Raw genomic sequence first — 26,548 nt, 5'->3', positions numbered from 1 at the left:
ATATAATGTTGTTTACTCAAAAAGTTACTCTTTCTTGTCATAACATCTGAAGTAGAATCCATCTTATTGTTGTGATGTTTTTCATTTGGATGGATTTATTTATTCAAATTATTGTTAACTGGAATTACAAAGTGCTCAATAATATTCTTGGGACTAAAACATTAATTTGCAATTATAGTGAATTCAGACAAGAATATTTTGGATTATATTATTGTGATATATCAAGACTTAGCACATCACCACAATGCAGGCCATTGGCACATTAGCACATTTGATACAACAGGCACATCATCACATTCATTATTGGAATTTATTTGGAATACCAATGGACTTCAGTTGGAACTTAATACATTTGGACCTGTGATAGAACTTTTATGACTATTTTGGATTTAATTCACAATAATGTAATTTGTTTTTAAGCTTTCACTTTTTGTTCTGTTGAAATAAATTTGTTGAATTTTTAAAAAACTTGAAGGTTTTTGCTTTTTCTGTTACTTAGTTTAAGACCATAGAGTCATAACAGAATTATGTAACCATGGACTGTCATATCAAGATCATAGGAGGATTCTGTATGGAGAGATTTGGTTTGTACATTAGTCTAGCCTTAGTCCTTATACGCATCAGATATATTGAAAATTAATGTTTTTGTCTTTCTTTGTGCTTTAAGATAATGTATGAATTTAATTTTAGAAGAAAAAAAAGCAAATGTTATAATACATTCTCATCTAATCGATGTACTGTTTAATATTTCAGACCAGTTTCTTGTTTTGCGTCACCCTGGCCATCGCCTTTTTTATTGAGGGAACCTTCAGCTTCCGTGAGTCTCTGATCCTACACATTGGTGTGGTTCCCAGTATGGTGATCTTGGTTGGCATGTACTTCATCTGGAAAGATGGCAGAGATGGAAATGCTATGCATAGCTCATATTTTACACGTTCTAAGTCTTCCTAAACTGTAACAGTTTAATAATCACCTTAATGGTGGTTAGTTACCATTGCAATATTGCTCATTGGTTTTTGGGAGCAATATTATTTGGTATTTCCAAAGTTCCTATCTTCATTGTTTATCTTTAAGTTAAGATTTCCAAGTCTTTTTTTTCCTCTCTTTTTTGGCATGCTGTATACTCAGCAATGAAACTTTTATATAATTAGAATTAATTAAAGAATATAAATAAACATTTAAAGTTTTTGAAATCTATATTTCAGAAGGATTTCATTAAAGAATAAAATGGTTTAAGATTCAGTTAATACTGACATTATTTCAGACCTCGTGTTCTATTTAATATTTAGAATAAATTTCATTGTCACATAGCAAAATAAAAAAGATAAATTTTAAAAAATGTCTTGCTATGTACAAGAAATATGTTCAGTAAAACCTAAGCCTGTACTGTTGAACTGTTCATCTTTGTATGTCTAACTTATGGTGTTTTCACATCATGTAGATTTGGCTGTTCAAATTGTTCAGATCAACAATTTTGCTGTTTTGAAGCCTATGTAAACTAATGATTAATATTTGGCTAAACTTGACAGAAAACATATTGCTTTAAAGCCCATTCAGATTTATATAAGTAATGCCAATCTGGTCTCAGATATGACCACTGTTACACAAAATAGAAAAACCTTAAATAAGACTTCTCTGGACCCAGTGAACAGAATGTATCAAATATGAACAGCAAGCTTCTTGGCATGAGGACATTTCAGCTGTGGGGAAAAAACAAGCCCAATTAACCATCTACTGGGGTCGGATGCCGGAGGTTGTGGGTTCGATACCCGGCCGAGTCATACCAAAGACGTACAAAAATGGTACTAACAGCTGCCTCACTTGGCGCTCAGCATTAAGAGGTTAGTGTTAGGACTTGACGGCCTGGTGTCAGGATGTGACTGGGTGGGACGTCATGCTACATGTATGCGGCATGATGCCCCAGTGCTAGACATCACTATAAACTGCCACATTGCAGACATCGTAGCAATATGACTGAAAAATTGTTAAAGCTACATTAAAAATCAAAATCACACATACACACACATACCCACTGTACTCCTGGGAAGGATTTGTTGGATAGTTCTGATTATTTTTATTTAGGAAAGAAAAAAGAACACAGCATTACAACTCCTTGACTTGGTTCTAATATTTATGGCTTGTTACCGCTACTTTCTTTTGGTTCATAAAAATTAGATGCATTTTAATCTTAATGACTAATGTTTATTTTGTGCTGAACCATTATATCAGTTTTTATTTACCGAAGGGTAGCACATCATTTTCAGTTAAAATTTTGCTTGAAATAATGATAACTACTTTTGCATCATTGTAAATCAGTCATAACTTCAGTGTTGGAAATAGCATTTCTTGCAACAAGTCACAGAGGCAGCATCCTGTTTTGTATATATGGTTATGTATTATATCTTAGCTACTTATCATGCACTTCACAATTCCTGCAGTTGTATTCTCTATGGAAACTTGACATAGCAACAACTTTGTTGTCCGTTTACATATCTGTCCATCTTTCAGTTCACACTAGATTATGGTCATTGTTATAAGTTTTAGATCAGATTTAACTCTGAAAACATTATTTTAAGGGATTTTTAAAAAAATATCTCATTTTTATTTTTTAGTGGAATTGATCATGTAAGGGACACCTATTAAAGAAAATATTCAGAAGAGACCTGATTATGAAAACTTATTCATATCAAGGGCATATGTCTATAATGTTTTATTTGTCTTAATTTGACAGGTTTCACTGAAGACATAGCTTTTTATCAATTACGGTATATACTTTTAGCCCATCACCATATTTTTGTTTCACTTACCTAAGTGTGATGAGGTAAAGGTATTCATTTCTTTGTGGAGATGGAAGGGATGTCATTATTAAGAATCTTAAAGTATATGTTTACATTCTTGCAGCTAAGATACATTCGGGGGTGGGCTATGTGAACGAATAATTCACAGGTGAGATAACATTTTGTAGACCCTCTTGTTTAGTACAGATCAGATTATTTCTTAGTATACGATCTGATTTTGCCCAATATACTTAACATAGGTGTTAAATGAGCAATTATGTCAACATGATGTCATACAACTTTTTACATTATTATTATGTCATCCAAAGTCCCAGACATACATGTCATAATTGAAAGTAGAAATTAAGTTAAAAATAAAGAGAGTATATTTATTGGCATATTTGTAATTATTTCTAATAGTAATGTGAAGAGATCTGGTAACTGATGCTAATTATAAATTGAGTATATAATAGTTTGATATCTTGCATGGACTCTGGATGCATTCGAGAGGACAGCTCTTCACACTGATACCTGTTCTATTACTGTTCTTGGCACTCAAACATCTTGAACATTATACCCAGAATGTGTGCTGATGTTGAGAACACACACCTGCTTTTGCAGGTGTGAACTTAATATACATATTAGAATATGTTCTACCTGTTTGAAAGCAGTGATTGCATGCACAATATTCTCATTGTTCGATTGTCCGATAAACATGATCTTCTTGGTCAGGAATGGGTCTCTCAAATGATCTCTTCTTTGGCATAGTTGACTAAAAATCTCATTGGCCACATGCCAAAAACAATCATGAACCCAAGATATCAGACTATACACACAAAATGACCTATAATTATTTATCTCCACATATGCGCACAATGACCAATATATCTTAACAGTATGCACACAATAACCAATAATTATATATCCAGACTATTTCTACAATAATCAATCATTATTTATCTAGATGATTCACATACAGCAACCTATAATTATATATCCAGACATAATGTCAAGTAAAATGATAATAATACTAACAATAATAACAATGCTTTATTTATAGAGGGTGACTCATTAGTCAAATACTATTCTCCCTATAGGTCTTCTAAGGAGAGTACAAAAATGCACATTATATGAAGATAGCAATAATTACTGTTTAACATGTTTAGTATTATAATACTAAATTCCATTATCTATTAGAAGCACATACATGCTCATGATATCTCTTCTTAAATACTCTTAATATTTTCAGCAGATTTTACATGTAGTGGAAGCTTGTTCCACATACTGTACCAGAGTATTGGAATCTCTTTTTAATTTGTTCTGCTCTTGGTTTTGTTTGTAAAAGGTTTCCATGTGATATTGATCTCAACTAGTATTGTGTTGAAAAAGTCCTGAATAAGTCCTGAAAATACTCCCATCATAGGACAATTCATTGTACATATTTCAATTTGCAGCGCTATAGCATTTCACGGATGGCAATATCTACTTGTCTGTGAAAGAAAAGGAACTAACCATTTATACTGTTTTATGTTTACTTACATTGGTGTTTGTATTTTACTAGGAAACTTAGTGTTTATTCATACTGATATTGTATATAAAATAAAATGTACATGTGCTAAATGTATTTTATGCAGCTGTGAGCACTGTTCCAGTGACTGATATATAGATGTTTAGTTTTTTCTGTTCTTTATAAACATTTTTAACTATATAAAACAGTATGGTTTATAACTCAGAGAATGTGTATGTGTTCATTTTGTATCTTAACATGTACATGTAACGATGGTAATTTTCAATATTTTCTCACATCCTTATCAGCTTTTGACTGTGTAAAAATGGTTCATTAAGTAATTTTTTATTGGCTCCACTCGTCATAGACTAGATTAGCTAATGGGATGATTTTTTGTCTGTCATTCATCCAGCTGTTAATGCAGGTTTGTTGTCGCCGCCTCCTAAAATGCTTGAAAGGTTTCCATGAAACTTAACACACATGCTCATTACATGGTCTTGTTGGTTCTAAATGAAAAGGGTGCAGCTTGAACATTAAACGAGGCTGCCACAACAGCCATGTTGAAAATTTTGCTATCAATACTCATCATGAATGGATGGTCATGTCAACATGAGGTTTCTACTGAAGGTTTTTGTATGATGTCCAGTTGATCCTAATTGAAAATGGTGCTGATCTAATGTCCAATATGGCTGCCATCAGCACCTTGAAAACCTTGTAATTACTACTCCAGATGAATGGAAAGTCATATTGATATGAAGTTTTCACCAGAATGTCTTATGATGTTTAGTTGGTTCTTAATGAAATTGGTGCTGATCAGATGTCTAATGTGGCCACCACAGGGCCCATCTTGAAAATCTTTTCACTACACCACCTAAATTGATTGTCATATCGTTTCTAATTGGTCCTAAACGGATGTGGTGCCACTCGCAAATCCACTATGGCTTCCACTGCTGCCATTTTGAGAATTTTGTTATCTTTAATCGTTTATGATGTCTAGTTGGTCTTGATTGAAAATGATGTCACTCGTCTGTCCAGTATGACAGCCACAGTATCCATTTAAAAATCTTATCACTATTTCCCATGAAAAAATGATAATGTTAGTGTGGGGTTTTCACTGCAAGATTTGTTATGATGTCTAGTTAAATCCAAAATGAAAATGGTGCCATTCTGACCTCCAATATGTCTGTGACAATGGCCATCTGGAAAATATTATTATGGCTTCTGGTCCTATCGACATTGCGTGTTCACCAGAAAACTTAATGATGATGTCTAGTTGGTCCTGAATGGAAATAGGAGTGCATCTGATATCCAGTATGGTGACTAGGACAGTTGTTTTGAAAGTCTTGTTATTATTACTACTTTAAAACAAAAAGTCTCATAAGAAGACTTCTTAGAATGTCTTGTTGGTCCTAATTAAAATGGTGCTAATCTGATGTCCAGTTTGGCCACTGTGGTGGCTATCTTGTATATTTTATTATCGCAACTCCTCTTAAATGGAAATTGATTTGGATGTTGGGTTATCATCAGAAGAGTTCTTATGGTATCTGGTTGGTCCCAATGAAAATGATGCAGATTGACTCAAAATGGCCAGGGTGGCCATTTTCAAATGATGTCTCTCCTGCTTTCAGCTGGATAGGTATATCAACATAGGATTGTCATAAATAGACTTCTTATGATACCTAGTTGGTGCTAAATGAAAATAGTTCAACCAGTATGACTGCCATGTTGGCGGTTGGGAAAATCTTGCTGTCACTACTTCCCCTGACGGGCATGGTCAATTTGTCATGGGGTTTCACCAAAAGAATTCTAATGATGTCACATACATTATGTCCACCATAGTAGCTAATTGGAAAACTTTGTTATTGCTGAAGACTATAAGAGATGTTTCAACACTCAGCATATAAAAAGTTGAAATGGTTTTATCTGATTTTCTGGAAATTCTTTTAGCCTAGTAGACTGTATGCCCCTTTAAGGAACTCCTGGGTTTGTTATTTTATTTTGTAGCCGTCAGTATAATGCAGATGGGCTACAATACATCCTTGTTGGCCAACCTAAAAAATCCGTTCTGAAACTTCCTGACCACTACATAATAGTTCAACAACTGTAAAGGCAATCTGATAAAAATCACATCTCCTCTGTCCTATGTGAAGATCTAACAGTGACTGCATAGTTGTCATGTTCTGTTGACCTTTGAATTGGCCAATGGAAATTCAGCTTTCAAATATCTAAAAGTGAATCAAATCGTTTGGCACACATTGATGTTCTTCCACCACACTGCTGTCTCCCAGACATGAAACTATAGGATTTATTCTGATTGGCTGATAAAATTAGCAATGATGATAATAACAGGTCACCAAAACATTACCCCTAAGAGGTCTGAGTCAGATTTTCACGTTTATGTGATTTTAATCAGATTACTGTAAAGGTGACTTGAAAATGTAGTGACTCTTCTGTCAAAATTTTTCAGTATGCTTTGAATAGGTGCTATATGAAGCATCTGATTGTCTATGCAGGCTGAGAAAATATTACTGCACTGTGAAAATAAAGACATGATTTGTAAATTTCTATCCGTTTGTGGATAAAACCCTCATCTTGAAAAAAACGTGTGATGACTTATCTTTCTTTTTGCCAATATAATCTAAGCACTACTTTGTAAAGAAAAGGTAAGTACTTAATTGTATGGATTTGAGTGATTAATACATATTGCCTGATGCATGAAAATAGGTTTAAAGACATTGGCAGCAGGAGCCCCAGATGGCCCAGTGATCTCAAGAACTTGCCATTAACAATCACTGCCATCTCACATCTGCATAGGTTCAAGTCTTGGGATTGGCCAAGGTGGGTATGTAAAGGTAGCTTCCCATGGGTTGGTGATTCTTACCAGGGCTCTCCAGAGTCCTACTGGCCATCATGTGTGGTCTGTCATGCACTGGAAAATGATGATAAACACAAGAAAAATGGCAACAAATTGCTGCAGTTAGAGAATACATTGAAATTTGTTTGCTGATCGTCATTTCTGTAAAGCTGAATTGAATTCAAAAGATTGTAGCCTGCAGTACTTACTGGCAAATAAAGAATTCTACAATTTCTGCTTTGCTTTGGTTCATGCAGTTAAGGTACATGATCAGAAATATGTGATCCTCAGAAACATCTTACTGAAGACTATGTACATGGAGCAGATTTACTCAGGAGTCAGGACAGATAAACTAAAATACTACTATTAAGCATGTGCTTAGGTCCCTAAATCCCATTCATAGAATCTTAAAGAATATTCAAAGACAGTCATCAAGATCATCATGATTAACATGCATCAGTGAGTAACAGCAGTGTTTACAGATGCATTACACCACTCTCTTGCACTCAGTGGAACACACTGAAAGGCATATGATGCATGTAGGAAAACACAGTGAGTTGTGCAACAGAGAGAGAGAGATCTGGTGAGACAGAGCCAATCAACCAGTAAGACAAATTAGAAGTCATATGTTTATGCAAATTTCTATCTCGTACAGTTTTCATCGAGAATACTTGCCTATAACACTAAACTAGTTGATTTAAAAATTAAAAAAAGGACATGATACATCCACACTTGGCATTCCATATTGTTCTGGTTTTCCACAATGGAGTGTAAACTAAACAAAGAGAGACCGAAGCATCAGATATTGTTAAAATAATGACATAAGGAACGGAAAAGAATTTTCGATAGAGGCTGTAACCTCACCCCGCAGGGGTGGATTAAGACTTTGGTGGGAGGGCGGAGGGACATTTAAGATTAGATCTGCAAATACACAATGAACACTGCCACTTATATATCGGTGGTCATTTTAGGGCTGCGTGGGCCTGATGCCAAATGGGAACAATGGACCCCCAAAATCTAATTTCTGTATCACTGAAGAAATTGTGTGAAATATTCATAGGAACATGCAGGTTTGTTTTCAAAATCAAATTTTATTTGTAAATAATATGCTTTAGTTATAATCTGTTTTAAATAAACTCCAAAAATTTCGTCCGCCCATCCCCTCCATCTCCCCCAGCTTGCTGGCCCGGTGCAATCACAACTTTCACACCTTGCTCTATTCCCGCTACTGTTGATATAAGCATACTTACTATGCGTATTAAACGACCGCTCCGGTGGCCTAGTGGTTAGAGCGTCCGACTCGGATACGGGAGGAACCCCGGCCGAGTCGTATCAAAGACTTTCTAAAAATTGTACTAACAGCTGCCTCGCTTGGCGCTCAGCATTAAGAGGATAGTGTTAGGACTGGTTGGCCTGGTGTCAGGATAATGTGACTGGGTGGGACATTATGCTGCATGTCTGCGGCTTGATGCCCCAGTGCTAGACATCACTATAAACTGCCACACTGCAGACGTAGCGATATGAGTGAAAAATTGTTAAACCTATGTTAAAAATCCAAATCACACACACACAACATAAGTTTTAAACGTAATTTCATCCACGACAACTGGGGTGGGGTGGGGTGACTTGTTTTCTTTGCGTTTCCACTTTAGTCCATTGTTTTGATGCATGCCATGCGTAAGGAGTACGTCTGTGCGTCCGTTTATCCATTTAAGCCTGCTAGCACCAAAACTATGAAGTGTAAAATTAAACATTTAATCGCGGTCACAAGTACATGACCTTGGGGTTTTTTTATCATAATATTACAGCAATTTGTCTTTTGTTTTAAAAAATTTTTTAAAAAAAAACATTTTTGAAAGTTGTTTGGCTTCTACCCTTTTCTTAACGAAACTTTCTTAACTCATTTGCGAAAAAAACGTAAGGTAGATAAATGACATTTAGTAGACACAGTTGTATATATTATATGTAGATGACCTGATTATATGCAAGGTGTATTACATCAAACATTTATATTTTTTAAAAATTGGGCAAATTTGTTAACCTTTGGACGTGACAAATGAAAAATATATAGGCATCTTTGTAGAAGGCCACCTTAGATTTTCAGATCACTTTGATTTTAATTCTTTGTAATACAAGCACAAACACGCACGGGGCCCCGAGTGGTCTAAAGCGCTCACCGTTCCGGATCACTGCCATCTCACCTCTGTCTACGTGGGTTCGAGTCCAAGGATCGGCTAGCGTGGGTACGTGGGAAAGCCTGTCAGTAGCTTCACGTGGGTCGGTGGTTCTTCCCTGGGTTTTCCAGGGTTCTTCCTCCACCAGTTATACTGGCCGCCATGTATAGCCTATCTTGTGCTGAAAAATGACGTTAAGCCCTAGAACAACAACAAACACGCACTCACAACGACAAAAAATAAAATCGTGAAAATGATAGTTGCATATGCGCCACCAGATGACCGTCCGTATTCGATGTTCGTGCAGTTATAGTGGACATTTTATTCTTCTAGATTTGATGGAATTTTGGGACATGGACTTTTTTGTTCTTCGCTGACTGCAAAGACAAATTTCCATCAGTAGTTTCCAGTATTTACTGCGTAACCTGGAATCCTCAACTACTTATTAAAGTTAGATCCAAAAACGGAATATAGGTGCCTTAAGTTCATAATACATACATACATTCATACATTGAAATTCGTTATATTTCCTATTTAAATAAAATCAAAATGCAGTTAAATTATCCATGGTTCCGTGAAAGTTGAGCACATTGTCTCCGTCTGCGCTTTGCTTCCGTGTACTCGAAACCTTTTTCGTCAGTCATACATGAACATATTACACGTCTGTCAATGAAGTTCCCCCCTCTCCCCAACCAAAGTACACATTATATTTACCTCTCTCTCTCTCTCTCTCTCTCTCTCTCTCCAACGTACAAAGTGTATATACCTGGTAAGAGTACAATACACAAAACACGTGGTCAATCACAGTTGCTATGTACGCGTCGCTAGGCATCAATACAATTGAAGTACAAGAGTTAACTATTGAACAGGTAATCTTGTTGAAAATATCTACCCAAGCCTAACCTTGGAAGAGTGATCTTAAGGATTAAACAATGGCAGAAGAAGGTGGGTTGTAATTAATATACTTGTCGTTAGCGCTAATTGCTTTTGTTTACAGTTAGGTAGAAGTTTAAACCCGATTTCAAAACAAGAGGTCGTGATTTACTTGATTGATCTTTACCGAGGGAGTGAACGTCAATTGTCATGCATCATTTTTGTGAATGTTGATTTCAGATTTGAGTCATGGAGTCATCTGAAGAAATGTGTGCATGAATTTGACTTGAGTAAGTCAGTATATTCTGTATTTTCATTGCAATTAGATTTAGAATAGATGGGTGTTCTTTACTTCAAGATACATTTATGTTCGTCTACAACGCCAATCATCGTTCTGTGTTGTGACTTGGTCACTCATGTTACACGGTGTTTAACTTGCTATATGCAAGCAAGGTGTCCTTGTTAATTGAAAGTAAAATTTATATTTGAAAAAGCAGATGCAAGTGTCGGCTCTTTAGCATGATCCAATTGTCAAATATCAGTTGTCGTAATCTCATTTTCATTTGTCATTTTATCAGTGCATTGGTGGATATTGTCTTGATTAAAAATTATTGGCCTGATAGGTGAATTGTGGACAAACACCAAAAGCATCCTTTTTCTTCCGCACCCAACCACATATGTGCCACACTCCGACTGTCCACTGTTAAATAAAGTTAGCTCTCGTTACGACTAACTTTATAAATTCAGTCAATATATCGAGTATGCTGTTGTGTCAATTAGTGCATTTTTAAGGCACAGTCTAACTCGTTAGGGTGTACACAACATACAATAAAAGAGAAATGAAGAACAGAAAATCGGAAGATTGCATGCTTGTCGTTACTGCTTTGTTTTCCAAATATTCTCCAGCCTGTCTGAAAATATTTGTGGCAACTTTCCATGCTGAAAAAAGAAAATGTTCTTACATATTCCGGGTTATGACATGGTTTATATACCTAGATGTAATGTGACATAGATGATTTATCACACTCGTTCTATGTAATTTATCCTGGCAAAGTTACTTAAATCATTATATAAGAACATGTGTTTAGTTTACCTTGGATACTGCAGAGCGTATTGTATTATGATGTCCGCCCGTCTATCTTTTATTGATTTCGCTTCCGCACAATCAGTCAAGTTGTTCACCACGTACAGCTGACAGCCTTGGTGTATGACTTGCACTTTGGGTCAGGAAGAACATCGTCGAATTCAAATTCACTGGTCATTGTGACCGAAATAAAAAATGGTTTCTGCATTATAATTCGACTCCTCCACTATCTAAAGTTATCAAATGGTGTGGATGGTTTGCCCTTGGAATGAGAAAGAAACATCGATTTCAAGGTCAGAAAGTCAAAAGTCAAGGTCATTGTGCTTGAAAGAAGAAAAATGTATTGTACACACTGACTTAGTTCTCCACTGTGTACAGTAACATAAAAACTGACTGTTGATTTCGTAGTAAAAAGGTGACTGACAAAGAAAAATGGTTTCTGCAAAACGATTTAGGCTTTTTCGGGTGAAGACACAAACAGTGTTGTCAATATATAGGCAGTATTCAAAATGATTTTCTTTGTACACGTGTGTGGGTGAGTGGGTGTATGATTTGGATTTTAAACGTAGCTTTAACAATTTTTCAGTCATTTCGCTACAATGTCTGTAGTGTGACATTTTATCGTGAAGTCTAGCACTTGCGCATCCTGCCGCAGATATGTAGCATCTTCAGTCAAAATATCCTGACACGAGGATAATAATAATAATAACAATAACAATAACAATGGCATTAAGTTGCATTCATTATTTTATTATGTTCAATTAGTGTTCTATGGAGATAATGTCGCAGATTTTTAACCTCTGTAAGTTTCGTTGAATTTAATAATTTGATGCGTATCAGCATATTCAGGCCTTTCCATAAATACGAGTTTATATTCTCCTTTATTACCAGCAAATGACAACTTAATTCAAAGTAATATTCTTCCATCACTTTATAAGAAGTCCTTTGATTTAATGGTGTCTCTTCCACCTCCCCGATTAAATTTGTAAACTATGGGCCGAGATCCTTCAGTTTAAAAGGGCATTTCTAAGTAGTGTGTCCCTATTACTCTATCCTAATGCTCATTATAGTCAAACTGTGATTACATATTTCTAAATAAACTAGCTCCTCTAGATCCTCTGATTCTAGAATGCCAGTTTTGAATATGCTGGTCAGCTAATGTTGCTTTGACCAAATATTTTTAATAAAAATTGAAAGAAAAAAACTTGATTTATCCACACTTCCCCCAGCCCAAGGCTATTGAAAAAAAAAAAAAAAAACCAGACAAACCCATCTTTGCGAAGTTCCGATAACTCTATCTACACCTTGGCGGATCGATTAACTATATAGTTGCTTTGTCATTGCGACACCTATTGGATTTCAAGTGTTGCCTCCTTTAGTATGTAATTTGAACTAACCAATAGCGTGATGCATCGTACATCGGCCGAAAACGGTGGTGGCGATCGACCTAAAAAATGATAATTTGTAAGTTTAACATCCAAAGTATGACTATGTACCAGAGGGAAGCCATTACATGTCTATTTGAGTGAAAGGTATTTGTGCAAGCATAGATGAGCAGTTGAAAATTAAATTGCTTATTTATCAGTCCATTCGAGTTGTGTGCTCCCCTTATCTCGATCACATACGAACGTTGTTCAAATTTGAACAACTTAATTTTGATTGGATGCGGTGGATTGCCGACGTATCCAATGAAATTCACAGACTCGAATCGCAGAAATATCTGCTCGATATGCCAAGGTGGAACCATGGCTAGCGAAGATGAGACTAACCATGCCCAATCTTTGTTTTTTCTTTCTAGTACGGCTATCTAGGTCAGTAAACATCCGGTTAGACATGACATATATATTTTGTATTATCAGAGGAGATAAGCTTTGTTCAGTAATTCTGAACGCGGACTTACCTTTTGATCTGTAAGGGTGTCCTCTCCAAATCTCCATATACAAAGCCATTTTAATTAAGATGTTGTTAATAAGAAGAATATTTATTACAATAATGTAAGTACAAAAGTGCAACAGTATTTCCTTCAATGAATCTCCACATTTCTGATCCATAATTAAGGGTAGTTGAAATTAGTTTTGTAAAATATTTTACACTTTATCTTTGGGGGACACATTTACAAACTTGTATAAATATTTATCCATTGCAAATAATGTGCGCATAAAGTTTGCTGAGGAAAATGTGAAAGAAACGATTCCAAGAAAATAAATTTACTAGCAACATGTAACTCTAAACTGTTATAGACGAATACATAATCATTTGATAGTTTTCCTTCTTTAGAGGAAACCATACTTTTTTTTGTTTGTATTAACGTTTTGGCCACATTTGTCACAATATATTCTCAGAACAATTAGGCCTTTTTGCAGACCCTGTTTGGACTGAAAATTATGACTAGGTCACAAGTGTATAAAATCAGAAACTATGTAAACTATGAAAACAGTTGTTAATAAATTCTTCAATGTCATTAATAAACATATAAAATATAAATGGTGACCAGCACTCTATTGACACACAGTAGATACACATACAAATTCTGCAAATGAGGTATGATTGAATCACACTCTGTTTTTTGACATTTTCATATATGGACGTACAGTGTTAAATGTTTCATCTCTTATTCCTAACTTACGTAATTTACATAATAAGATATATGTTACAATAGACTCAAAGGCTTTAGCAAGACCAATAACAACATGAAACAATTTTTACCTGAATTAATATGACGAGTTAATCCATGTAATGTAACAATATTATCAGTTGTAGTAGGACGGAAGTACCATTTTTTCCTAATTCGATACACTGTATGTCACCGGACACCCGTTCTCGCCTCTAACCTCAATGACAGGCTATCCCTCCACGCAACCCATAGATATTTAGTTACTTTTTTGTCGAGAGGCAGCTAGAGTTGTAAATACGTGGCTAGAGTGTGCCAGACATGGGGATTAGAGTCTCGTATGGCTGTGCATGCTCCTTAGGATATCGAATAAGGTCAAGCAGCATTTCCGTACTACTATTGTCTGCAGTGACTGTGGAAAGGAAAATACTGCAGAGTGAGAGAGCTGTATTCAAAATAGGAAAACCTATGGTAGAGATTGATAAACACACTGTGTGAAGATTATTTGTTTTACTCGATTTGTATCTTCTGTAAATCTGCAACGGCACGGTTTCTTATCTGTGCTTGGAGTTGCGCGTGACTTTACATTTCCGCCAACACTGTCTCAGACGCGGCTGCATTTATTATTTTACCTTCTATTGCCACCGAATACAGTTCATTGATCGTATTGAGACTGCTCCGTGTGTCCGCAAGCAATTCGGAAAACACGCGTACTCGGGAATGCAGTCGCATCGAAATTTGCTACTATTAATAGAGCCCCGACTACAATGCTGATTGGTACACATACAATGGTGGATATTGTTGTGATTTCAGTCACACCAATACCAACAGTTGCTACCGCAGCAAGACCACAAATATCATCTGCGACCAAACAGGCGCGTTTGTACTTTACGATCAACGCGGTTCTCTTCGTGATCTCATTTCACAGCTGTTGTTCTGCTTCGATTACTTTTTTAAGTCGGTAAGACTGAGGGTCTGTCATAGTTCTATTAATAATACATTTGAGTATTTTAATTGCACGACAGGTAGACCTTGTCCGGTCTCATCATCACGTGCAATTGCAAAATGCACACGCACTTATAGCCAGTTATTCTGTTTAACTGGTTCAATTGCCATGCAGTTATAAAAACAAATCAGCTTCGGGAATACTTAAATCTCTGGCGATGGTACGTTCTGGTGGCCTAGCACCTGTCTGATTAAAAACACGCCGGTTACATCAGAACCTTTGCCAACTAACAATCGTCTTTGCTCAATAACTGTTACACGAACAAGTGCGTCCTTGTTGAATAACAGTCGAGGCCTTTATTTTCTCAGGTATATCAGTGTTGGTTTAAAATATTCGATGGCGAACGTAACTGGGGTGGATACATCGGCGAATGCCACTTCACCATTGTAGAAACAATCCCTAAGTCCTTTTGCATCTGGCGCTGAAGTCAATGCCTGTGCTTTGCTTCAAACTGAATTTTATCTTTAGCTAACAATGATAATGGTATCGTATATATGAAAGACTTTGGAGCACCGATGTCGGGTTCGTGACACAATACTACTCTTAGGCCAGGCTGGCTACTTCTGATGTTGTTACCTAACTTCGTTCATTATAATAACCAGATATAATAAATAAGTACGATCCAGACTCTGGCGCTCTTAATATTTTAGATTAAAGGGTATCAAAACTATTTACATGTAAAAAAAATGTGACTAGTTGCTATTTTAAATTCATTACGTTTCGATACGTTAGCAATTTAACGTATCTTGCAAAAGAACTTATTTCACGCGGTGGTGTGGGCACTTAGCGATTTCTTCTTGCGCGTATTATTTTTGATAAACGCAACTGACACACCACTGTATCCGATTCCACCGTTGTCAGTGAGCTCAACCATTTAATATACCACAAAGTCCCTTTTCACCTTGACAATGATATCTTGAGATGTTCACGTTTGACTTTTACATCTTACTAGATTCATCTTCAAAAAATCACAAGTTCGCCTGGTTTTGAAGCCCGTTTTGATTGACACTAGCGGGTATAGCGGTGCCAAAATTTCCCCTTGAGGACATTTTTTTCTCAAATATTTCACGTTGATCCTTGACCTTGGCGGGACCCATTTTGGTATTGCCATATAATTGGATCCACGAAACTGGTGATACGGTGAGAGATGGATCTCAAAATGGCAGTATCTCTTGAAAGTCCATCCCGATCCTGCACTGGTGTTTTGATTTCAGCGTTTCCAGAATCTTTTCGATGCCTCTTGCAATTTCATCGCTGATGGAACTTCTTTTCGGTTAAGGATTACTCGGACACTACTGTAAATCCACGAAGTAGTAGTTTTAAATACACACTTGTCACGACTAAGCCCCATAACCAGAAGAACGCTGAGGAGAATGCCTGCTTTGACCCCAGTGTGACCAAAGTTTTGTGACACCGCTACGATTCAGAATCAGATTTGTCAGCAGTCGTGGAGCGTCTCTACGTGGTGTGTAGGCGGGCGGGATATTGGCCACGTGATTTTCCAACTCGACACTACGTTTATGAGATTGAATTCGAACAATTGTATTGTTGTTTATTTCATGAACAGACTCAACCGCTTCAGTAGCAATAGCAGAGACGAGACGTTTTTGTTCTTCCTCAGCACGAAGACGATTTTGTTCATACAAGTCTAGTATCGCAAGGATGTCGGTTTTTATTGCGTCACTGGGTATTTGGATATTGTACTTGCGCGCAAATTGTTGTAGTTGTTTAAGTTTTTTCTGTTGTTGCTGTAGTGCTGTGGTTGGTAACTGTTGAGAATTCAACGCAAATATGGGTCTAAAAATTTAAATATGTCTGCTTTTCTCATACGATTTGGTATGTGGATATCATGTTGCCGTGCGTGCTGTCTTAGCTCTGAAAATGTAGGCATGTTTCTACTAAGGGGAGGACAAAGCGTCTTTCTAAGTGTGAAATTTTGTCAATGGTTCGTTTTCTTTTTGATATTTTATTAGGATTAGAAACTACGCTTGCTTGAATCCCGGCGATTATTTCATCTATTTCTTTTGCTGTTGTATTAGTTTATGCTTATACTTGGGCAACCACAGTCGTTTGTGGTATTGATTTTCGTCTGCGGAATTTATAGTTCTCCAGAACAGATTCCGAACACTGACAAAGTTGGTTCCGTGATTTGACTCCAATGACACATCTCAAGCAATGTCGTGCCCAAAATCCCTCGCGTAATATTTGTGTGCGCGTTCTGCATAACTCGTAATGGCATGGTCTGCCACGGAGTTCTTATTTTCCAAGGCAGGTTGCCTTGCATTCGTTGCGTTCCGTTATCACAAGGCTTCTGTATTCGAATGTCATGGAGCTTTCTCTTTACGGACGTGCGAGAGTTTATCTACTTTACAAAAATACCGCTATATTTTCTGTTAGCTGCACTCCCAATTGTACCATAGCAAACACAAACTGGAAGTCAATCCTTGCCAAATAATTGACCACGCCTATCTCAGAGGAGCCACAACAAAATCCTTCTGCGGTACTGAGTTAAACGTCTTTCGAATGAGTCATCATCAAGTACGGCAGCAGCATAAATTTTGGATGACTGCCACATGTACTCAATAATGTTTAACCTGTCGTCGTGAATTTTATCCAGTTTGTATCTGAAGAGAGCGTCTAGAAATTTCATTATATGCTTGCACTGCCTCTCTCTTGCAATGCAGTGATGTGCTCTGTAGCATAAATTGAGTTGGGATGTCATTCTTATACTTATGGCCCTAAAGCACCTGTTTAATTAACTTGCTCTGATTTATCTTCACTGACCTCATCAATAACGTCAGGAACAGTGGGCGAGTTATGTTTCTTTTGAGGGTAAACTCTTTCATGTACAATATTTCTAAATTTTGTTTGCCTCAAATATGTGTCCAAGTTTGCTTCGTTCTATTTATATGGTCACTGCAGAATTTACCAACTTATCAATGCGCTCTATATTTGTTTCGGAAAATTCCTACATTTTCTATTCTTCTATAATGAACATTTGACGCATTCAAATGATATAGCAACTGCACCATATATTTGCCTGTTTATAGTACATATCTCTCTCTCTCTCTCTCTCTGCAGCATTGTCATATTTTCCTTTCCGCATGCACTGCAGACAGCAGATTTTATCCCTTTGAGTTACGTCATTGTAACACCTGTTAAGCATAGTTCAGGCCTTTGGGCTGAGTCATTGTAAAAACCTGGTCAGCAATTTCTGGCACGCTTGTTACATAAACGTCAATGACGGTGTCCTGACTTGAATATTCCGGTGTGGACGGTCACATTTAATAGTGTGTACCGACTGATTTTCGTCCTTAAGTGAATTTTTCGTTATGATGAATATTGCTGCAATAAGACATGATTAAACCTTGGTCAAACACTTGGAAGAATGCATGGTTGGTCATCCCATGTGGATGGTTGCCGGTTCTCTTCACCGTTAAATACCACCCTTGTCAAAACCTTAGCCATAGTCAAAGGACGTAAAACATGTTAGAAAAATAATTTCAGTTAAAACTTTAGGAAAACTTTCTTTGTAGATGGCTGTGACTTCACCATCCCCACCAATGGGTTCTACCGTGCAAACAATCTTATAATTTATATTGTGGACAAAGTCTTCTGAACCAAATGTGTGCCCCTCCTCCTTCCCCACCGCGGCATGGCCCTTATTTAATTTGTCATAGTTTGATACATTTACTTCTAACAGGTGTTTTCATTTTCAAACGTCAAGAGCTGTTGTTTGTTGTCTCCCATTCAACGTGGTGAATGCTGATGTTTTAATCGGTACACACATCCCAATTTGACAGAAAATTCAAGTCTCCATACTTGATTAATCTCCGTCAACGTATTGAGAGTTTTCAAGACCTTCGGCGATACCTGTACAACATCATTTAAGTGTAGAATTCGGTTGGAATTGCAAAACGGTTTCCTAACTTGGTGACAGTATGAACAAAAAAGACTAAATTTCCACCTCATCCAAATAGTTCCCGGATCTAACTCTCCCCTTTTACTCTCGAACTGTGCTCAAACTTGGGCGTGGCTAGTCTTATAGTTCGCACAAATTTTCTCCGAGACACTAGTTATTACACTTCAATTAACATTTCTCAGTACATCTGTTACATGAGAAATTATAAAATTGGCCCAATATAATCCATTAAGAATCACAACACTGTTGGCGCACATTTGATTCTTTAGATGAATGAAAATGTACTCTGAGAAAACAGCGAATAAATTTGTGGAAGGCAACTAAAACAAAAAGGCAAAACAACATCGGGTATGAAATCGGGGACAACGTGGTAGTTCACAAGTGATCGTACTGGTGAAAATTTTCATGTATCCACAATAATCTGAACTGGCATTTCCTTTTCCTTAAATATGTCACTTTGTATTTGTTTTTATTGATTTTACAGCTATAGATATTTAACTACCTCATTTTTAGCATAATGAAGATTTTACTTGTAATTTTTTTAACGAAATTTTCAAGTATAGCATGACTTTGGGTAATTAAATTCGGACCTTGGTATTGTGTTGGATACTTATGGTCATTTAATATATAATTCAGAATAAATGTGGCAAGTTGTTTGAATGTCTAAGGCTTGTGTATTTTAATTGGTTCCTATCAGCAATCGCTGCTGACGCGTGATTGGCCGGTTCATAGCTGTGATGTACAGATTGGTGAGTTGGCGGACTGGTGATAGAGTCAATTCCTTAAATTCATGCTGTATGCAATCCGGTTTCTCGGCGACTGTCTTATTGTGAGGAGGGGGTACAAAGTAACGCCACTGTAATATCTAATTAGCAACTGCGGTAGGGGCCCCGAGTGGCCGAGTGGTCTAAAGCGCTCACCGTTCCGGATCACTGCCATATCAACTCTGTCTGCGTGGGTTCGAGTCCAAGGCTCGGCTAGCGTGGGTACGTGGGAAAGCCTGCCAGTAGCTTCTCGTGGGTTGGTGGTTCTTCCCTGGGTTTTCCAGGGTTCTTCCTCCACCAGTTATACTGGCCGCCATGTATAGCCTATCTTGTGCTGAAAATGGCGTTAAACCCTAGAACAACAACAACAACAACTGCGGTAATAACTATGTTTGCATAATCAGATAGATTTCAGACAATTTTACGCTTGTAACTTTTTTTTTTCTGCGACGGATTTAACCATTGGAATTTTACGTGACAGTTGGGTCTAGTTTTGTTATGCCAGTTCTAGCGACAGCAGTACATCAAAGCACGGAATTTGACAAATATGTGGAGGCATTAGTTGCTTAAAGTATCAAAACTGAGGGAAAGCTAGAGTTCTGTCAGTCATTTTTGAATAATCAATTAGTTTATAAAGAATAAAATTCACGCACGGTTTGGCACATTTCAACTTCGCCAGAGTATTCTGAACACATTGTACCATCTGGCTTCGTCTTTTGGTTCCAATACTTTACACGTGCTTAGTTACAGGTTTGAACCAAAATTATGATACTGATATATTGGAATAAAGCATGGTTTGCTACGTGCAACCGTTTGCTGGGGCACAGACGAGCAATTTTTCACAAATAGGTCGAATCGGGGGGTGGGGGTGGGGGTGGGGTGGATGGATCAAAATGTCTTTCCTAAAAGATCTGGCATTCGTTTTTATACAATAAGCAGTACATTATAGTTATTATTGCAGTTAGGAAATATTTGCTACACAAAAATGTTCTAAATAGGGGTATTTAAAAAAAGTAGTTTTCAAAACAAAAAATTTAAAAAATGTACGAACAAGTGCATAATGTCAAATCTGACGAAAAAGGATCGATCATGCAAGATTTAATGATATATTTCAGAGCAGAAAAGTACACCTTTAACAGCATTATCAGCCAATGAATAAAGTTTGCGCGGAGCAAGGTAGGAGTGCGCGAACTTGGCAATGTCAGTGATTTCAAAACCCAAACAAGAATCACCATAAATGACTGTTATTTAATGCAACCATATTTGCCACTTTCTACATTATTCTCGAAAACAACCAAACCTAAGTTAAATTAGACAATGTGAAGATTTTGTGATATTCTACAATCGCAGTTGCTGTCGGTCACATTTACCTGTCAAAATATCGCAAGGAATTCACACACCAAATTTCATAACGTATTAGGCATGGTTCCCATTTCCATGTAAAATATTACTTTGTCACAACTGGCCAGTGTTCTGTAATACATATCCTATTAATCCATATTATGTCATTCACACTTTGTGACATTTTCTTTTCAAGGATTTCTCACTGATTAAGATCAATATTTCATTACATTTTCCTTTGCTAAACTGGAAAGAAAACAGACGGAAAAAAATAAACTTTTTATCCATGGTTAACAGCACTGCGTTTACCCGGATCACCTCGAATAGACTAAGTCTAAGTGTGCAGTGAACCAACAACGATATTGATTACTTCTCAAACAGTTCAATATTCTGCAACACTGCGCTGGCTTTTCTGCCTTTTATGTATATAGATTTGAGTTGCTTACCACGAAACTGAATCGGAGCATAGTTGGACAATCCATTGCAAAACAAAAATCAGTGCAAAGAATCATGCCGCCAATTGCGAAAGGAACCAAATCGCCCACAAAGAAGAAAACGCCGACGCCAGCATCTAGACGTAAGCAAACACTTGATTTTCATCAGAGTGCACATACATTTCTTTTAATTGTTATTAAAACTAGATTCACTCGATAGGCTGAATCGAAGTTCTTGCTTCGCGTCAGTTTCTAAGGTGTCCACATTTTATAGCGTGTATGACATAGTACTATTGAAATGGTCTTTCCAGGTAACACGATTCCAAAATACTACCTAGCAAACGTTGTATTTACCTTCCAACCGAGTATTATCTCCCAGAAAAGATATAAGGCAAAAACAAGATCTGTACATTTCATCTATTTTAAATTAAGGCATATGGTTATATAATAAAGGTGACATTCAAAGCACGTTTGACTACTTTGTTACAGATCATAATCAGGAAGTTGTTTGCCAATATAATACATTTTCATAATGGCCACATCACATCATGAAACAGCAAGCTCTCATTCAACCCGTGTTCGACTTTTGTTGTTGTGGATTTTTTTTTGTATTTAATATTTGACTTAACTTGACCAGTCATCTCCCTTAAATAAATGATTTTGTCCAAGCCATTTGGTTGTTGATTAAGAGCGTTTAAACAAAGAGCAGTTTAAAGAGTTCTTGCGCTGGGGGATCATGCCGCAGACATACAGCATCATGTCCTACCTAGTAACGTTATCCGGACACCAGGCCGACCAATCCTAACTCTAACCTCTTAATACCAAGCGCCAAACAAAGCAGCTGCAAGTATAATTATGTGTTTGGAAAAACTCGGCCGGGGTTTGAACCCGCTAACTCCCGCATCTGAGCCGGACGTTCTAACCACTTAGGCAACCTTAGCGGTCGAGGAAAGTTGACACATCACGATTAATTTAGACTAATTTATCTTTCAAAATGCATGGTTGTATTTTTATTAGGTTGTGGATAAATTTGCATATGGCCTGGGCATTATATACACCAAATTTCGTGAACATAAAGGTCATCACAGTTAGATTGGGTAAACTGAACAAAATCCTAGAGCTAGTTTAATTTTTTGTACTATATCGTTGTTTAATATGATGTTCAATTCATAGCTTTTTCCACCATCCCCACCCTACTCACTTCGATTTAGCTGAACTCGTTTACGAATTGCGTTCATGACGTTCGGCATACATCTGACATGCCTTGTCTATGCAATTACAATATTTTTTCATGTGGAGAATGATATATCCATTTTAAGAACAACTTTATGTAATGTAAATGTAACACAAAAAAATAAAAAAATAAAAAAAATATTATAATTTAGTGTCTGAATTCCCTCGCGCCCCATGCCGGTGCTCATGTTGGCTCTCTGCACGTTGTATGCAAGTTGCAAAACAAATGGTGCTTTGGCTGGTTGCGTGAATATATTATGCAACTGTGTGTGTGATTTGGATTTTTAATCTGGCTTTAATAATTTTAGTCATATCGCTACGATGTCTGCAGTGTGGCATTTTGTAGTGATATCTAGCACTGGAGTATCATGCCGCAGACATGTAGCATCATGTCCCATCGAGTCCCATTATCCTGACACCTGGCCGACCAGTCCTAACACTAACCTCTTAATGCTGAGCGCCAAGCGATGCATCTGCTAGTACCATTTTATAAGTCTTTGGTATGACTCGGGGGCGGTTCGAACCCGTGATCCCCGCATTCGAGGCGGACGCTCTAACCATCTGCAACTGAAAGTTTATGTAAATGCATAAAAATTGAACTCTTATGATTTTCTGTACAAGGAAAAGATGGCTAACGAAACAAACATAATATCAACACCGTTGCTAGATTTTATCAAGAATTTAATTGTCAACTTTTTGACTTAATGGTTTTGGTTTGTGAAGTGATCATATTCAAAATTAGCAGTTTAATGGACTTCAGATTAAAATATGATTTAGATTAAGATCAACAAAATCAGTTGCCAAGTTGTGATATATAGGATTATTCGCATCACATGATGGGCTAAACAGTCTGTCATGCAGCATTTTGTTGCAAGTTGTCAGATTTTATGCATACCCCACCCATTACCAAGTATCCGTGACTGTAATAACACATACGAGTACGTGACCTTTCGTTAACTTCAAAATATGCACTACAGCTTATTGAAATTTAACAAAAAAGTAGCTGACCATAACCTGCCTGTCAAGCCTGACCCATATATTCGATGATCTGGTCATTTATTTAGCAAAAGATAAATTCATCTTAAAACTATATTCAAAATCCGAAGATGTTGGGATATGATGGTAATAAAATAAAAATAACCACACAAAAAAAACAACAAAACAACAAACAAACAAACAACACATTATTGTTATTATTAATGTTATAACTAACATTAAGAAGTTAGTGTTAGGACTGGTCGGCCTGGTGTCAGGATAATTTGACTGGGTGGGACATCGCGCTACATGTCTGCGGCATGATGCCCCACTGCTGGACATCACTATAAACTGCCACACTGCAGAAATCGTAGCGATATGACTGAAATTTTTTTAAAGCTACGTTAAATTTTTTTATCCAAATCACACTATAATAGCTTCAGTTACCCGAAAGAAGTCGGCTTGCTTGCATGATCATTCTAAATCTATGGTCTCTATTTCAGCGTCCACCACTACATCAAAGAATAAAGAGTCAGCCGTTTTGACAGACGGAAGCCTTGCAGTGCTTGCACGTGAAGTTGGTGCTGAGAAGCTCAATGGATTAATTCTCTCCATGTACCTGAACATCCCCAACACAACTATTGTCAAAATTGCCAACGAAGCCTCGGATATGGGTTTAATAAATGCTTCCGACAACATGCGTGTTGAAACCACTCAGAGGCTTTTACTCCACTGGAAAAGGCTCCGTGTCAATTCCAAGGATAAGGAAAAGGTCAAAGATCTGGAACGTGCACTGAAAGAAATTGGCAGAGGTGATATTGCAGATGTAATAACCGACAAGCACGCAAATCATGCAGAACTCACTGCGGATGCGTTCAGTTCTTAATATATTTAGTCATTTCAGGCCAGAACATTTGTACTGGGACCATCTGATTCGCGTCTTTCCAGCATTCTCATGACAGACGTTTGAGAGACACAATAAATTAAGTACTGTCATGCACTGAGTGTGGTGAACTTCATTTTGACTAAAATCATGCCATGATGGATGTTTTCTAATAAGGACCCACATCCTACAGTGCTATGGTTGAAGAAGTCGTGAACATCTTTTTACAAAAGTATAAGATTATTCATGGCAATTTTCTAATTGTAAATTTTCTTTGTATATCTTTACTCTGACCTAGGAAATTAAAAGCGAAGTGTAAAACTTACGGCATTGTTATATAAAATTTACTTAAAGTTTACTTTTCCACAAAATACCTGGGGACAACAGTAGTTCATTTAGTAGAGCACCTGATTCATAATCCAAAGATTGCATGCTCAATTTCCAATCAGATCTTCCTGGGTTGACATTGTCTTTAGGAAAGGCAATTAGCTCCCATTGTTTTGGCATGACATTGCAAATCATGTGCTGAATGTTTTAATAAAACCAATAAAATAAAATAAAAACAAACCATAAAGTATTCAGCATTCTCATACTTTCACATACTTTTGGCACAAACACTATTTTAACTATAACTGAGCTGTAAAATAAGCAGTTTGTTGACTTCCTTTCATTAATAGTCCTGGTACACATTATACAGAAAGAAAGAGTTCTATAGTGGTTACTCTAGTTCAGATGATGTGAAGGACATTTGTCCATCATACATGTAAGTGAATTACCACAGAAGATGCAATAAATGGACAGTAAAAAAACCACATCATAAAGCAAGGATTGATATATTACTGCATGTTACACACAATCTCCATCCAACCCATATTTTATTCAACTAAATGTTAACTCTTCAAAATGGAACCATATCCAGGTAGTTGACCATGTGCTGAAAGTTGTCAGAAACAACAAAAGTATATAAAACTGGAAAGTTTAATAAGATATAGACTAGAATAAAACAAGATTTTACAGGTGTATTAGATGATGACTGATATAGAAAAGCTGATCTTATATCTCCCATTATCTCCTGATTAAGAAGATAGTCACAAACAACTGTAAGTCTGTTGGAAAGCGGCTTTATCCGCATGCTTGTCGCAGTAATCTTTATTCCACTTTACATGTATGCAAAGTGACCCTGTCCTTCTTTCAGTAATCTTTATACCATTATACATGTAGGCAGAGTGTCCCCGTGCTTCTCTCTGTAATCTTTATTCCACTTTCCATGTAAGCAAAGTGACCCTTTCATTCTCTCAAAAATCTTTATCCCATTTTACATGTATGCAAAGTGACTCTGTGCATCTCACAGTAATCCACTTTACATGCATGCAAAGGAGACCTAACCAGTCGGTGAAAAGGAAGCCTACCTACAGATTTTTATACAAATGTGAACTTTTACCAAGTTTTCAGATTTGCATCATTAGCAATTTTACTGATTTTTTAAAAAATTCTTTTTAATTCTTTTAAATTTCTTTACACTTGACCAAATCTGATCAAAGGTTGTGGCCAATAAATTCAAACGTTTAAACCTTGTTGGTTAGACATAATTTGCATAAGGACTTTAATATTAAAGTACATGTAGACAATGCAGGGCATTATGGAAAGTACATGTACACAGTGTGAGGCTGTATGGAAAGTACATGTAGACAATACAAGACTGTAAGAAAAAATACATGTACACAGTGTGAGGCTGTATGGAATGTACATGTAGACAGTACAAGATTGTAAGAAAAGTACATGTACACAGTGTGAGGCTGTATGGAATGTACATGTAGACAGTACAAGACTAAGAAAAGTACATGTACACTGTGAGGCTGTATGGAATGTACATGTAGACAGCACAATACTGTAAGAAAAGTACATGTACACAGTGTGACGCTGTATGGAATGTACATGTAGACAGCACAAGACTAAGAAAAGTACATGTACACAGTGTGAGACTGAATGGAAAGTACATGTAAACAATGTATGGCTGTACCAAAATTATATTTATACCATGTAAGGCTGTATGGAAAGTACATGTAGACAATGTGAGGCTGTACCAAAAGTATATTTATACCATGCAAGG

General features: G+C 36.8%; 2 protein-coding genes and 1 long non-coding RNA gene across 4 annotated transcripts in view; 2 read left to right on the top strand and 1 right to left on the bottom strand.

Annotated features, from left to right (window-relative positions):
- LOC149775702 (uncharacterized) overlaps positions 1 to 7,373 on the top strand; it is a 37,836-nt gene extending 30,463 nt beyond the window's left edge. The window contains exon 6 of the mRNA XM_089943566.1: positions 754 to 7,373. Coding sequence (XP_089799692.1) covers positions 754 to 951 — 198 coding nt within the window. The 3' untranslated portion in view covers positions 952 to 7,373. The remainder of the gene's footprint in view (positions 1 to 753) is intronic.
- LOC149775701 (uncharacterized) lies at positions 766 to 14,053 on the bottom strand. Its single transcript, XR_016416514.1, has 3 exons — positions 13,976 to 14,053; positions 11,279 to 11,531; positions 766 to 884 (listed from the first exon to the last, which is right to left on the bottom strand). It is a non-coding gene; the product is annotated as an uncharacterized LOC149775701 (long non-coding RNA).
- On the top strand, positions 10,132 to 24,763 carry LOC149775700 (uncharacterized). 2 transcript variants are annotated; one of them, XM_089943568.1, is made up of 2 exons: positions 10,132 to 10,257; positions 24,059 to 24,763. In XM_089943568.1, the coding sequence occupies exons 1-2, from the start codon at positions 10,245 to 10,247 to the stop codon at positions 24,439 to 24,441; spliced, it is 396 nt and encodes a 131-aa protein (XP_089799694.1). In that variant the 5' UTR covers positions 10,132 to 10,244; the 3' UTR covers positions 24,442 to 24,763. The 2 variants fall into 2 exon arrangements, with proteins under 2 accessions (XP_089799694.1, XP_089799693.1); XM_089943567.1 differs by lacking the exon at positions 10,132 to 10,257 and adding an exon at positions 21,310 to 21,490.
- The last annotated feature ends 1,785 nt before the right edge of the window (positions 24,764 to 26,548 follow it).

This window comes from Sinohyriopsis cumingii, chromosome 19 (assembly GCF_028554795.1).
Source record: "Sinohyriopsis cumingii isolate HCF-2022 chromosome 19, ASM2855479v2, whole genome shotgun sequence".
NCBI classification, from domain to species: Eukaryota; Metazoa; Mollusca; class Bivalvia; order Unionida; family Unionidae; genus Sinohyriopsis; species Sinohyriopsis cumingii.
The sequence above is the reverse complement of the archived record's forward strand: the minus strand, read 5'-3'. Positions and strand labels throughout refer to the sequence as shown.

Excerpts from the sequence above, each read along its gene's own strand:
- LOC149775700 (XM_089943567.1), top strand. The coding sequence starts at position 21,424 with ATGCCGCCAATTGCGAAAGGAACCAAATCGCCCACAAAGAAGAAAACG. Across the intron at positions 21,491-24,058 it reads GCCGACGCCAGCATCTAGAC|CGTCCACCACTACATCAAAG; the intron begins GTAAGCAAACAC and ends TCTCTATTTCAG.